Here is a 16,158-nt window from a genome sequence, read left to right on the forward strand (position 1 = left end):
ACTATAGAACAATCTGCTGGTTAATGTTGAGAAAATAAAAAGTCCTAGGACACTGTCACCTCTGATATTGCTAAAAAGTCTGTAAGGCAGAAAGTCTTCCAAATGTCCTGAGAATACAGCGCTTTGGTAGTGCAGACATGAGTAACCGGCAGAGGTGGTTGGACGACTTGCCCAGAGCCACAGTGAATCAATGACAGAGCCGGGAAAGCCCTGAAGCCCTGACACCTAAGGCCCGGCTCGACTCGTTTGTTCACAATCTCTTTGTACTTCTATGAAGAAACTACCTACATGCTTGGGAACTAAAGGGAGCAGGTATCGTTCAACTAGAGCCATCGAGTAACCACGCCTTTTTCAGAGGAAAACCAGCATCACAATAAAGGCAGATGCCAACCTCAACTGGGAAATGTTTCATGGAAACCTGCCACAGGACTTCAAGGCAGATGTCAGATCTCACTCAAGATAACAACACACTCTGCTGGAAAGTGACATACCTTCGGAAAAATACACATTTCCCCTCGCTGACTTCCCCCCTTCTTACCTTGTGGGCGTTGCTTAGTCCTATACTGGCTGCGGCTTGTACCTGCCCCAGGACTGGGAGCTGCTCTGAGGGTCTCTGGGAAGGAGGCGGGGGGAGGGGACGATGAGTTCTGTGACCGAGCTGGAGGGTGGCAGCGGTGAACCCTGCTGCGCTGGGCTGTTCGACCACATCCCAGTTGGCTTCCCTGGTGCTCACGTCGGCTGCTGCTGGAGCAGTGGTCATGTACGCCACGGGGGCTGTGCTGGTATTCTCTTCAGGGGACCCAGAAGGAGGGTAGATTTTGTCCCTAGGCAAATTAGAAGGTGCGGGAGCTTCGTCTGCAAGTTCTGAAGGGTGATGGGGCTTATCCACACTTGCGCCAAGGTAAGAAGGAGGCTGATCTCCACTGTAGAAATGAAGCTGACCCTGGTCCACAAAGGAGACAGTCGGCATACTGGTCTTCACAGGCTGGGCTTCAGGGAAACTTATGTGATCATCAGACTCAGCATCTGTTAAGGGAACTGAAGCGACCCTGGCCTTTTCTGGGTCCCCAGATAAATAGATTCGAGGCGGCTGATTGCCTGGTATGTCTGCTGGGTGTCGTTGCTCCCCAGATTCAGCGGCGTTGGAGTGGGTATAAACCCCAGTAGCTGCCGTATCCGGTGCTGGCTGGTCACAGTTTCCGGAGGCCTTGGTCTGGAGGTGGAACTGCTCAGCTGGCCTATCGGTTTGGAAATAGGCTCTATCTAGGGCAGCACTAGAGTAGGCAGTCGGCAGTTTCTCCTCAGCCGTGGCCACTGCTGTGTCCCCGTGGCGAGTGCAAGCAGCCCGGGAAGCGCCCGGCCTCTCCAACGACTGGGTCGAGGCTTGTTGTGCAGACTCAGCCAAGGCCAGCGCCAACAGGCGCGCAGCATTTTTCGGAGGCGGCGGTGGTGGGATAAGAGAGACTGAACTTACAGGAACGGAATCCTGAGGGGGGTCATGGGCATCTGCTCCTGGTGGGAAATTGGGGAAAAAAATGAAAGTGAAAAGGTAGCTTGTGTTATCCTATACGGAAAGCCAAACATTCCCCATTTCATCACTAAAAAAATGGGTGCCTTCCATATTTCAAAATGGCAATCCACGATCTTCTATCCCACATGCAAATGCTGTAGAAGACACATCTGGTTCAGAAGGAAAACTAAAACAAAGAGTGTTTGAGACTGCAATCTCCTCTTGGATTGCTACAGAGATGGGGGTGAAGCAGGTCCCTCACCTGGCTCAGAAAAGATTGCTTAGAAAACAAGCTTCAAGTGCTTGCAGATTGTTATTAAGAATAGTATTTATATTTGATGGTGTAGGCTGGCTGGTTAACTTGTAAGGCTATAATATAGGTATTTTATCAGAAGACAAAACAGAATCAAGAGCTACGAAGTTGTGCAAAAATTATCCAGGAATTCTGACTGTCCAAGGAGATAAGGGGACTTTATGAAGGTTTGAAGCAGGACCACTGGCCCTTCGGGGGATTTTTTGTTTGACTGATTTTAATTTAGGGCTTTGAGCCATCAGCACCACCTAGAAAAACATTCTGTTTGATTAAAGGCTAGCTGTGGAGTAAATTTCTCTCTTAAAAGGCACAGTTGGCACACGGGATTGAAGATCCCTCTTAGCTTACAGAAAGAATGGAGGAAAGCAAATGGTACCTGTCTGAGCCTGTCCAGAAGGTACAGCCTTACTCTGACTGCTTGAGGCAGGTTCCTCCTTCCCTGGCGGGTCTGCGTCTGCAGCAGCCACCTGGTCCAGGGGCTGGACTTCAGACTCACACCCTTCCTGGGCCTCTCTCTCGTTTGCTTTTATCTTTACTACCTGGGTGGGGGATCTATTTATGACATCACTTTCTTCGCCACTTTTGTTCCAGGCCGGAGAAGGTGCATTCTGAGCTGCTGTGTTTGCGACGGTACCGATGACTTCTGACACCCGAGCGGGAAGGGTCACTGAAATTGGCTCAGATATGTTCAGAGAGGGGGATTTGCTTAATTTCCGTCCAATCTTTGGAGAGAAAGCATAGACGACCTTTTCAGTGAACGAGGCTGGCTTAGATGATTTCTCTTCAGTTGGGCTCAAGTCCAGGGTAAAGAATGGACTCAGTTTCTCCTGAAGAGGAGAGACAGGTTCAGAACTTGCAGTACTTCCTGGAGTCTGAGACTGGCTACCACCTGCTTCTGTGTCCTTTCTACTGGTACTCTGTTTATCCTTGGAGTATCCCAATGAGTCTAAAAAGGAAGCCCCGCTCTCCAGACATTCTGATTCGGCCTTAGGAGGACTGCACTGAAATGACATCGGATCAAAATCCAGGCTGGCTACCCCGATGTCTGGTGGGCTCAGATCAACATCCTCAGCTGAATGAGGAGACACGAGAGCCGGAATGTGCAGCAGCCCTACTTCCTCCTCACTTCCGTGGCTGTGAGGCAGATTATCGTAGGAGTTACAGCGGTTCCCCAGCATCTCTCCGTTAAAAGAGGCACTCAGGGCATCACTGCTAGATCTGGGTCTTCTGGGTCGGAACAGCTTGGAATCACCTGGTAAAAATGGATACAGTATCAGAGTATGAATGTCACAGGATACACGGTGCCGTGATAAATTATCTACTTAGTACAGCAGAAACATACCATATAGAGAAAGAAAACATAATTGTCTCTTGGGGCACACAGACGGAACTCCCAAAGCGAATGCTAAATAACAAACACATTTGATACAATCAGAGGGAGAATGCATTTGATGGTTTCAATAGGAAAAAGGACTCAAAAGTCTTAGATTCTATTACTAGTCCAGCACTGACTCTTGTGACTTTGCCCAAGTTTTTCATTTCTTTTTTTCTGATTTTATCACTGACCTCACACATGATGTGTGAGGTAGAACTAACCACTTTAAATGGTACTTTGGATGTACAATAGCAAAAAGGGTTTTCTGTTTGTTTTTCTGAGGAAAAATCCTCATACCCAAATTTCTACAAAATTGAACTTCTCAAAAAGAAGTGTTTACATATATTTAGTAAAGGATTCCTTTCAAATACTTAAAAATATATTTTTTTTCTTTAACAAGAACAGGCTTTAAGTTCCTCAAGGAGAGGCCTTAAGAGTGGTAGAGTATTACCTGATTTTATGATACTGCTAAACATCCAACTGGTAAAAGAAGTCCTCTATCTCATTATTCTATTACAATGATTAGAATTGCCATAGTGAAAATGTACTATAAAGAGGCACTGTCTTAACACAAATACATCCACTAATGTGTTGACCACTTATAAAATTAATCCCTACTCAAATACTATTTGCTGCTTAATACAAGCACCTACGCAGCCCACTGCATTGTTTTTGTGAACCATTCTCTTAACTTCAGTGAAATGGAAAATCTGGGAAAACCAGTAAGATGTCAGACACCCAACGGAAGTGAAATGCGAGGATCTGTTGAATCACAAGCAGAGCCATCGGTCAATGAGGACCTGGCTGTTAGAAGTTATAAATGAGGATGAGCAAGTTGACCAGAAGGAAGACACCCCAGCAAACTTCAAAAGAGCACAATTTGAATACCAGTGGATTAAGAAAAGTCCGTGGGAAATCAATGCAGCTCTTCATTATTTTTCTAACAAGGGCCTTTTTTACCATACTGCTGCACAAGCCAAACGTGACGTGGAGGACGTCCTATTTGCTAAACTACATGGTTTTGTCAAAAAAGCTCTACCTCCCTCCAAGTCAACATGGAAGTAATCTTTGTTCATTCTAAAAATTAGTACAGAGTTGCAACTATAACCCGACTTATGCTAAACGGAAGCTAAGAAGTTATTTTCAAAATTTTTTAGTTTTGTTCTCCAAGTTGCGATCAAATCCTTTTGTACTATTTACCGTAAAATTTCGGCCCCCATTTTAAGCAGATTCACTTCAGGTTGCCTTTTCCTGGTACTAATCATCCTCAGATAACGAGGGCTGCCTCTAACCAAAGTGATGTACGAGATTTAACGTCAGGTTAAATTGGCAAGACAAAAGACTACTGGTCTAAACATCAAAACGGCTTAATTTTATACTTTGTAACAAACATTGTGCTCTCATTGTGAAATTTAAAGAAAGAAATACTATTAACACCATTTTCCGCTGGGCATTAATAAATATAAATGGTTAACTTAAAACACTTCACCTATTTTTATGTAAATTGAATAGCAATCATGTCAAAAATGAAGAAATTAAAGACTGGTACCATATTAAAACATCAATGGACAATGCTAAATATCAATAGATACTAGTATTTTTAGGAAATTATAGTCTATAGCCTATTTATTAAGCATGTATTTATAAAATATACTTAATTGTGTGTCCTTTTATGAAATATATTCTAGAATAAAACAACTGACGCTTTAGTCTCACCATCGGCTGCGTGGAGGGAAGAGAGGGACTCCTCACTCTTAGCTGAGCGCAAGGTCCCTTCTGCTCTGCCACCTGAAGAGTCGAAACCAAACAGTGTCAGGCTTTATCCACCGTTACATACGTACTGAAAGGGAACGGTGCTTTTCTGTGCACATATTTAAACTTCCAAGAGTAATCATATTTTTGCAACCATATTCAATTTTGCTTTGTATTTTATAATGTGTTGTACTGTTTTCTCAAGTGGTTTCCTATGTAAAAAATCTTTTCTAAAGGATTATGAACTTGAGAATAGAGATGAGTTTTAAAACTTGCTTTTATATTTCCTAAAGATCAGTATGTCTTGAGATGATCTCATACTGTTGCAGCAAAAACAGAAATGAGACTTTTCTGATAAACAAGAAAAATAAGCAACAGTGCACAGGCTGGGGAAACAGCATAAACAGGCCTGAAAGAGTTAAGCAATCCTGGTGATTCTTTAGCTGTTACTACTAACAAACACTTGTAGCTGGACTTGTCCTTCACAAAGCTGACTACTCTCTGATTCCATGTGTATTGTATCCTGCACCTGGCACTTACTCTGGCTGCATTCTCTGGTAGCAAATCACCCCTTGTAGCTGTTTACATTTCAGAAAGAAGGTCGCAGGCTGATAACCCAGAGATGAATGGACCCAATTAACAGGCTGCCTGACGCCAGCAGTGACTGTTTTAAAATACTGGAAGAAGAAGAAGAATGCAAGACCTTCACCACTTTGATCCTATCACTTATCCTCGGGAGTTCCACCTATAAGAACCCCTGTAATTCCCCAGGACAGGGGGGCACAGTTCTTGAGGCACTAGCCTGCTGTGTCTTCCCTTCTGCCTGGCAGAAAAATAAAGCCATCTCTGTCTTCCTCCAAAATCTCTGTCTCCATATTTCTGTTCGGCATCGGTGCACAGGGAAGCCGATATTTTGGCAACAAAACTGGATTTAGGGTGAGCCCTAAATCCAATGACTGGTATCCTTTTAAGAAGAAAATATGTACATGATCGCAAACTGAATGAATGATGAATTAAATGAACTGTATGTTGTATTTCTAACATTACCCAAGAAGTAAGCACTACTTTCCTTCCTAGATTCAGAACCTCTTAATATCGGTAGATTTAAATGATTTTTAAAAGAGCAGTACTTTCAACAACACAGTAATAGATTTATCTATCCAATAAGATACTCTCATCAATGAATCATCTGGTAAAAAGATACCTTCTTTGGTTATAAGACTTATAAACTCTTAGAGGCATGTTGAAATATGATTTTGTCATTTTTAAAATCTATAAATATGTAGACTAGTAAGTTTAAATACCACAGCAGTTATTTTTCATTACCAACAATATACAAACTACATTACAAATATATTGTGAATTTTTAACCACATTCACACTATATATAGTCTATATAGTTTCCAAAGGAATTGGGAACTTCTACACACTTATATATAATACGTATTTGGGGATGAAGCACTGGTCAAAGAAGACAATTCACGTGTAACAACACAACTAGGATGCATCCTGTTGAAGCCTGTTATAACAATGTGGTGAGTTTGTGTCTGAGTTAGAGGAGAGCCGCATTCTAGGCTGGGAAGCGTGGCCCCGCAGGCAAACTGCTCCCGCAGCGCAGAGAGAAGGGAAGGCGTGACACACTGACCTTTCAGAGCCATGGCTTTCATCTCTGAGGGCTCACTCTCATTGCGCTGCAACTTTCGTTTAGAAACAGATGATGATTTCCCCAGGTTGAAAAAGGAACGCCAGCTGCCCACAGGAGATTTTTTCATTTTATTTTGAGGCCTCCTCCTATGAGAGAAAATAATCTGTATTAAGACACCCAAGGGGCCACCTTGACTTATGGACAAAGAATAAACGATGGAAAGAAGCAAGCAGCCTGGAGAGGCCCAGCCGACACAGTACACCCCCACCCTGCACAGAGCTCTCTCCACTCAGCGCGGCTGAGCCGTGCAGCTGAAGCAGGAAATGAAAATTACATGTACGAAGCTTAATTGTAGTAACTAGTTTCACAAAGATAACTTTTATACAGATTTTCATATTTGGATCTAACCTCACAATCCATGAAATAAGTGAGAATAAGACATATTTGGGAATAGAAAATATTAAAACTCCAAAAATAAAACAGAGTTGAAGAAAATGATTTTAGGTGTGAGGAAAGAGAATTAAGCCAAAAAAGAAGAAAAGTATTGAGAAAAATAACTAACATATACTGAATGCCAGGCGCTATGCTAACTGTATATGTAGTATCTCATTTAAGTTATATAAAACCATATGAGGTAGGTATTATTATTCTCATTTTACAACTGAGGAAATTATGACACTAAGAAGTTGAAGTGACTTCCTTAATGTTGTAAAACTAGTAAATAATGGAGTCAGAGTTGGAACCCAGGTCTATCTGTATCCCAGCATCGACACTCCTGATTACTATTCTATAAAGAGGTTTTTGAGAAAATTGTAGAGGTATCATATAAATTCAAGAAACTGAAGATAAACTTAGAATGACAAAGATGTTCTAACTTACTATTGTCAGGACATTTTAATCAAGGGAAATGAAAGGAATTTAGAGAAGTATACTAACATGCGGAAATAAATTCTCAACTTTCATTAGTACTATCCAAATCCACGGAGTTGAAGTCCTCACATTCCTATGTAATAGCCAAAGCAGGAACCCGAGGTCAAAATTAACTCACATACATTAGTCTTCCCACAGTAACTTAGTAAAGAAGATATAAAAACCGTGTTATTATCATTTCTTTAGAGAAACAGAGAATAGGAGCTGGAAAGGACACTGAGAGAGTGAACAGCAGTGGTTCTCAAACTCTGTCACACATCAGAACCACCTGGAAGGTCTGATAAAAGACTGACTGCGGGACCCCACCCCGGAGTTCTGGTTCAGTGGGTCTGGGGTTGGGGCCGGCCGAGAACGATCTGCTGGTCGGGAGGTGCCCTGTGAGGAGCGCTGGTCTACTCTGAACTCAGTGGGAACCAACGTCACGCCATTATCCATTCACTGTTTTTTGAATAAGCTGTCGCAACGTTTATTTCTAAACTAATTTCTCAACAACATATTTCAGAGAGAAAATGACACCCGACATACAGGAAATGTATCATTTTTCCTAACAATATTCCCTGTACAGCAGACCTTCCTCTCCTTTCCAACAATGACATGATGTTGTAATGCTTTTCGAGAATCATTCACATCAGTCCCTATGAAGTAACATCCAGAGTCGAAGGAACAGGTTTTTCTGGGACTGGCACAGAATCAATATAGTAATACGAAAATACAAAAGTAAAAGAAAAGAAAATAACAAATAGCCATGAAACGCACATTTTTGAGGAGGACTAAATGAATTTTACCTTTCAGGTGGGAACTCAATTATGGTGTGAAATTTTCCCTGAAGTGCAGCAGGTCCTTCTCCTACTTCGATATATTTGTTTTCAGTCACAATTGGAGAATTGACCTGAGCCTGTGTTCGTGCCTGGGCTTCCTCCAGTGTCAGCAGTTTGGTGGATGGAGATGAAACCAGCAGGGACTTGGGTCTTGATAGAGAAGCTTTGGAAAGAAAAAAAAGCAATGAAGAGAGTCAAACTTTATGACACGGGGGAAAAAAAATACAAGTATCTGTGGGTGTGTACAACAATCTGTGTACCTGTCCATCCATCTATCTCCCTTTCTGTGTTGTTTTATATTTTCTTCATTAAGTTTTTTAAATGGCAAAAGTAATAGAGCCTTATACTAAGTGAGGAATAGAAGATACATACCAGGTTATTAACAGTGATAGATATAAATATAAAATTCCTTAAGTAATTTAACTATTTTCCTTTCTTAAAAGATTCTAGGCAAGGCCTAGTATCATTCATGTATTTTTAGTTTTGGAAGGAATTTTACTTCTGCTGCTCTATATTACATCTTTATATACATCAATAATAGGTGACATGATACATTTTTTATGGGCCATGAACTTAGATCATGATAGGTCTAATACTTAGTAGTCACTAAAAACATACAAAATAACTGTTATATTGTGCATTTTGGGGAACAGATATAAATTAGCTGCTTTCTACTAAGACAGATTTATTAAACTGAGATAAGAAATGCAGTTTCCCAACCTGGTAGAGGTTTTAATACATGTTCCTGGTAGTGAACAACATCTGTTAGAGCCCTACCTGCCCCTTCCTGAATGACCGCGCTGATCTTCCCGCTGAAAAGGACGTCAACGTGATTGAGGATGAACTCAACAACCACAGACTGAATTCTCACTTCCATGAAAGCTGCCGTCCCACTGAAGCAGGCAGATTCTATCTGTTTTGATCTGTGGGGTAAACAACATTACCATCATAGGGTCCCCAAAACAGCAGTCTTAAAGAGCATTATTTTTTGCTTTAAGTGTAAATCACAGACAAACCAGAGGAAGAAAGCATACTTTTACAGTGCCTTGGCTAAACCCCGATTGCCTGTTTTAGGAAGATGCTCATAAAAACAACATATTAGTTTTACTTTTTAAAATTATCCTTGGGCTTCCCTGGTGGCGCAGTGGTTAAGAATCCGTCTGGCAATGCAGGGGACACGGGTTCAAGCCCTGGTCCAGGAAGATTCCACATGCCGCGGAGCAACAAAGCCCATGTGCCACAACTACTGAGCCTGCACTCTAGAGCCCTCGAGCCACAACTACTGAGCCCGCATGCCACAACTACAGAAGCCCACACGCCTAGAGCCTGCGCTCCACAACAAGAGAAGCCACTGCAATGAGAAGCCCGCGCACCACAACGAAGAGTAGCCCCCGCTGGCCGCAACTAGAGAAAGCCCGCGCACTGCAACAAAGACCCAACACAGCCAAAGATAAATAAAATAAATAAATAAATTAATTAATTAATTAATTTAAAAAAATTATCCTTAAGGAACACTGATGAATTACTTTTATTTAAGGTCACTCTGTTTCTACTTCAGGTCATAAGTCAAATGCAACTTACCTTAGCAGGTTTGGAGCCCAAACAATTGCTAGGTTTTTTGCATGCATATTTGTGATGGAACAATAGTCAGCTAGAAGAGACAAGTGTCTCATTAGGAACTCCAGCGTTCTGGAAAATGAAATACAACATATTAACAAAAAGAAACACCATGTATCAGTATAGAGCATAAAAGCTCCACTAATTAACTTGTAAGTTTTCAATGGCAACATGGAAAAAGAAACCATACAAACCCCAGCAAATTTTTTTGCTGCCTATTAGGTTTGAGTATTATTACTGCTACAGAACTGTCCGAATATTATGGATTCTACATTTTATGTATGATAATTACATCTACAGAATACTAAGAAAAAAAGTCTAAGGCAGATACAGTAAGAAGTGCAAGTTTCTGATAGAACTGGCTCAGAAAACGAAACAGCTTTAGTTTTAAAGAAATCTTTAGGAATATTTGCTCCTGCCTGTTAGAAATTTAGTTTCAGGGACACCAGTGAAGTGAATCCTCCACAAAATTTAGTTTCTAGACAAATACTATCAAGAAGTTATGCTATTCTACTTGCAGCAGACATGCTAACAGGAAAGAATTTAAACTTCTCTTCTGTAAAAGAAAACAACATTTCACAAGCCTAAAAAGAGTTAAAAGAAAAATTCCAGTAGGTACCAAGGGGGAAAATATTTGAACAAATAACATGCTCTTGGAATAGAAAGCCTACTTCAAATCCTAATATCCTGGTTTATCTTATACATTCTAAGTGTGATTTATTTAAATAATTTTTTATATATAGAGAGATTAAACAATAGGGCAGAGTATTTTGGGAAATAAAGCATGATCAGCTTAAATGTAAGTCAAGTCAGATAAACACAGAGGTATTACCTATCAGCTTACAAAACTGTTAAAGACAATGAACAGGAGACAGAAGTTTAAGACTATTATTTGAAACAGAAATTAAAGTTAAATTGTGGTCAACATATAAGCCTTCAAGATTCAGATGAGCCTGACATGAATTTGAGAAAAGGAAGATAACAGCTCAAGGCACTGTTCAAGAAGCCTCTGCAGGGGATCTCACCAAATTCTCACAACAGACCCCACAAGCACAGTGTTACCATCCCCATTTTATGGGCGAGAGAGCCAATGTTGGCCCAGGTTACAGAGACAAGTGGTGCTGGGATCAAATCCAGGTCAGCTTGGCTCCAAAAGTCTGTGCTCGTCAATAGCACTGAGTATCTACTCTAGCTGGCAAAAAAAAAAAAGGGTAATTTTCGGTCCCTCTTCTGTACAAGTTAAATAAGGAAAGACACACAGACAGAAGTGAGGCTGGCCTGGAGACAATGTAGAGACAGGAAGCTTGAGAAATGTATTTAGAACACAATGTAAAATTTTATTATTTGGAGTCGGAGGAGTAGAAGAAGGAAGGTAAAGATCAAAGCACTTCAGAAATGTATTTTAAAAGAAATGCAAATTAAAACAAAAGACACCATTTTATTCACACACCTAACTGTAAAGATTTACATCTAACTGTAAATCTTTACATCTAATTGTAAAGATTTTTTAAAAGCTAAAGGAGAATTTTAGTCAGAGTGCCATGAAATGAGCATTTCATATTTAGCAGAGTATAAACTGCATATACCTTTATGGAATACAAGTTGAAAACTGCTTTATGTTGGGAAGAAACTTTTAAGATCTTTTGATTTCCAAGAATTCCCAGGTTTTTATCCTAAAAAATAACCTTGATTCCCCAAAAGATTCAGGTAAATGGATGGTCCTCATAGCAGTGTTCAAAATTGGAGAAAAAACTCCCACGATACAAATAGATTAAATAGGCAAATTAGGGGAAACGTTTATATAACATATGGCCCATTCACATGAAAGAATACTATTAAGAATCATGTTTTTCAAGAACATTTAAGGAATTAGAAAATGTGAATGTTAAAATCTTAGAAAGTCTGAATGAAAAGAGATATATGAAGTAGGAGATACACAAATTACATAGAAGAAACTAGAATATAAAAACACATTACATAGGAGATAGATGCCAAGGAGGAAATATGTATACAGTGAGTAATATGTATGAAACAGGTGGGCATACATGGTAAGGTAATATAATGCACATCAGGAGAAAAGAGGATAATATTAGGATATACATATTCTATATACATAGATATATATCAGCAATCTATAAAATATATAGTGTACAAAATATGTAAAGTGCATATGCAATATATAACTGCACATTTACTATGTGCAAGGTTTCTATTCTGAGAATACAGTGATAAGACAGGATTCGTGACCTCAGGAAGCTTATATTTTAGACGGGTTATATCTAGAATAGGCAATACAGTAAATATAAAAAACATATAGAAGGATATTTGTACAATATATAATATACAGCAGGAAAGGTACATAATGTTCAAGAGGGAAGATTAAACAGATAGCAAGGGAGCTATACATGTAATTTCCTGGGGAAATACCTATATATTATTAAGAAATATCTATATAATAAAGAAGAATATATACTTTGGTAACAGAAATATAAATAATAGTAGAGAAGATAAGCATAATATAGTAAAAAAGCTATATGTATCAATATAGTAGGAAATATATATGTATGTGTATGAGCATATTTTTATATATATATATATTCACACACACATTTATGTTTCTGTGTATGTGTGTTTGTAGAGATAAAATACATAACAAACTTAAAACATAAAGGTACACGGCAGACAATAACAATGATAATAATAATGGTTATTAACTCATATAAATAGTAATTATTTAACAGGCCTTGTTCTGAGTGCTTTCCTTTTAATATTCGTAACAATCCTATGAGAAAAGTACTATTATCTCTCTCTTACAAACAATGAAACTGAGTCCACAGAGGCAAAGGAACTTGCCCAAGGTCACAAGGTCAGACAGCTAACACAGGCCATTGGCTCCAGAAGCCCTACATTATAATTTCTATAATATATAGAAATTATATATAATAGGTGATATAAATGTACTACACTGCAGGGGATAAATATATAAGGAATATAAATAAAACAAATGGTGGGAGATTATTTGTATAAAATATAAAATATATAGAAGACATTTGTACTTCACTATATGAGAAATATATACATATATATGTATACAATATACACATGTATATATACATATGATATATACATACATACTCTTTCTCTCTATTTATACACACATATATACTCTCTCTCTGTATGATATATGATAGGGTTTCTTCCTCCTCTTCTTACTGATGTTCTCTTAATTCACCCACAAGATTAACCAATAACCCTCTCAATTCCCTCTGTAAAACGTACTGATGATTGATGTCCAAGGCACAATAAGTTTCTCTGGCTAACATACTGAATACTTCGACTAATATCATTTGAATTATAAGCTTACCTAAAGCCAATGTTAAGTGTTTCTATGACTGTTTATGCAAGGTTACTTTAATTCATAGTTAAGTTAAATGCTATCAACATTTATAAAACAAAATTTTAAAAAGATTTCTATGAAACCTCAGTGGATGCTCTGCAAAGTCTTGTATAAAGGTGAGCTGCCACATGAGGAGGAAACAAGTACCGTGAGGAGCAGAGAACAATTTAAAACAAAACACAACCTGTACTGACCAATAATATTCTCACAGAGAGAAGAGACAGATCCATGAATAAGAGTAGAATAGGATGCTATAAAGCAGAAACATTCGGAGAAACAAGAAAGAGAGGGAGCAAGGGAAGGCAGGCAGTTAGCTCTCAGAAGCAATTTTATTTTTTAATCATGAGACGGACTGGAGGAAACCCACATGTGGAAACTGACAAAGAGAAGGTGAGAAACTAAAAGAGTTAGTTCAAGAGTTAAAACAATTCCAGAAAGAGAATGAAGAAAAGGGATGAGGTTTACGCTGCAGTGAGAACCATCAAGGAAATAATACAAGAAAATTTCTCAGCAGTTTCTAAGCCCAGTGAGTGCCCAGAGCAAAGAATGAAAAAGAACCCACTCCAAGATGAGTCACTAAGGAAACGGACCACTAGGTATGTTCCAAATTTAAAAACATCCAGAAAGGATATACACAATACAAAATAGATCATATAAAAAAGTAGCACTCTAGTATCAGACTTTGCTGCAGCATTTTTGCTTAGATGCCAATGGTGTAATACCATCAAAATTACGGGAAAATACTATTTACAGACTAAAATTCTATAGCCAACTATCAGCCAAATATTCGAGGAGAATAAGAGCATTTTCATATCAAAGTCTCAAAACATTTACCTCCCATACACCTTTTCTCACGGAGCTACCGAAGACGTACACTAGGAAAGCAGGGAGTAAAACATGGAAGGTGACAGCCAGAGATCCAGAAGAGAAGGGATCTAACTCGTGAAGAAAGTGATGGAGGGAATTTCCAGGAGGAAGGTGAAGGGCTGGAGCTGCGTGGAGATCCAGAGAGCAATCAACCCGGGCAGAGCAGTGGGACAGAAGGCACCAGGAGGGGTGTTTTCATGGGGAAAAATTTCTTTTAAAAGGTTGCTTGATATGTTTAAATACAACTAAGGGAACATCCACAGTTCTGTGAGAGAGTCAGGGGACGGACCAGCAATCAACAGATACTCAGCAAACCAAAAACAGGCCATCACTCCATGAAAACACACAGTTATCCCAGAAGGGAAATAAAATCCTAGTATACTATTAGATGCAGCTGTGAATAACAGTTAAGTAGTTACAACAACATAGAAAATGAACTCTGGCTGCACACCAAATGCTGATACAACCAGACTATGAAGAGGAGAGAAGGGGCCATGTGTTTGTGTGCTATTGGGGGAGGGGAGCTACAGCTACATCCTCATTTACCACAAAATGAAGGCAAATAATTATACCTAAAAATGAAAAATCAGGAAATAAAAACATACGCATGCTATTTAAAAACAGGGGAGTAAACTCTAGAAGTTAAGAGTTGAGAATAATAACTTCTGGGTAAGAGAAATTAGAACGGGGAGAGGAGACTGCTGGTTTTTTGTTTTTTTTTTTTAATTTATTTATTTTATTTATTTTATTTATTTGTGGCTGCATTGGGCCTTCATTGCTGCGCGCAGGCTTTTCTCTAGTTGCGGCGAGCGGGGTCTACTCTTAGTTGCAGTGCGTGGGCTTCTCATTGCAGTGGCTTCTCTTGTTGCGGAGCACGGGCTCTACGCATGCAGCCTCAGTAGTTGTGGCACGTGGGCTCAGTAGTTGTAGCTCGTGGGCTCTAGAGCGCAGGCTCCGTAGTTGTGGCGCACGGGCTTAGTTACTCTGCGGCATGTGGGATCTTCCTGGACCAGGGCTCGAACCCGTGTCCCCTGCATTGGCAGGTGGATTCTTAACCACTGAGCCACCAGGGAAGCCCCAGGACTGCTGGTTTTTTGCTGCCAGCTTTGCATAAGTGTTTGACTTTTTAAAACTATGTACATAAGTTATGTTGACAATTTTAATTTAGAGAGAAAAGATATTCGCGTAGTACTTCATGTAAAACTATAAAGAAGCCTCGGCTTAAATCTAATCATCTGTCTTGCTACACTTTATACTAAAAAAAATATTAAAGGCCAGACTCATTCACACATTTGATCTCATTACATTAAAAAGCATCCTCTTCAGAAGGTATTGTTAGTATTGTTAGTATTTTCACATATATGGAGATTGATGCCTGGAGAGGCCACACAGCTAGTAAGTGATGAAGCTGGAAATTCAAACTTGGGTCTATCTACCAAAGCCAATATTCTCTGTATTGCGCTAGGTTTCTTTTTCTGGTAAGTTAAAGAAAGCCCTAGTCCCCCTTAAAAATATTTTTTAATAACTGTGTATTGATCAGATTTGTCTTCTCAACCTTCTTTTTCAGGGCTAAACACCTAAATTTCTTGAGCTTCCTTCACAAAAGTTCTTTTGAGGTTTTTTTCCACTCTTCAGTGGGTCCTTAAGACCCCCGCAAAGTTCTCACGTTCCTCCTAAGACAGGCCACAGTAACAGGACAAGCCAATGCTGAGTCACCTCCTGACTCGACTGCCAGGCATTTACAGCTACAGAGTTGACTAAAAAAAGTGCTGATTTTTAATGTTGATTGAAAATTTTCATGTTGATTTAGTGCCAAATTTAGTGCCAATTTAAAAAATATATATATGAACAATGTCATTTTGAAAAGGTCAGCACTAAATTACTTAATTTGTTAATTACTAAAACACCTACTGAATTTAATTTCTTGTCAATAA

At 39.4% G+C, this 16,158-nt stretch overlaps 1 protein-coding gene across 12 annotated transcripts in view; it reads right to left on the reverse strand.

Moving 5' to 3' along the window:
* Nucleotides 1-16,158, reverse strand: part of ARHGAP32 (Rho GTPase activating protein 32) — a 274,825-nt gene that overhangs the window by 6,657 nt on the left and 252,010 nt on the right. For 11 of the 12 annotated variants that reach the window (XM_082343060.1, XM_082343055.1, XM_082343058.1 and 8 more), the window contains 7 exons: nucleotides 9,925-10,032; nucleotides 9,121-9,266; nucleotides 8,311-8,506; nucleotides 6,596-6,741; nucleotides 4,915-4,986; nucleotides 2,200-3,075; nucleotides 539-1,512 (listed from right to left, as the gene is read on the reverse strand). In XM_082343060.1, coding sequence (XP_082199186.1) covers nucleotides 539-1,512; nucleotides 2,200-3,075; nucleotides 4,915-4,986; nucleotides 6,596-6,741; nucleotides 8,311-8,506; nucleotides 9,121-9,266; nucleotides 9,925-10,032 — 2,518 coding nt within the window. The remainder of the gene's footprint in view (nucleotides 1-538; nucleotides 1,513-2,199; nucleotides 3,076-4,914; nucleotides 4,987-6,595; nucleotides 6,742-8,310; nucleotides 8,507-9,120; nucleotides 9,267-9,924; nucleotides 10,033-16,158) is intronic. The other variant, XM_082343054.1, reaches the window with a different exon arrangement.

Source organism: Balaenoptera borealis, assembly GCF_965194805.1.
Source record: "Balaenoptera borealis genome assembly, chromosome: 11".
In the NCBI taxonomy this organism is placed as follows: Eukaryota; Metazoa; Chordata; class Mammalia; order Artiodactyla; family Balaenopteridae; genus Balaenoptera; species Balaenoptera borealis.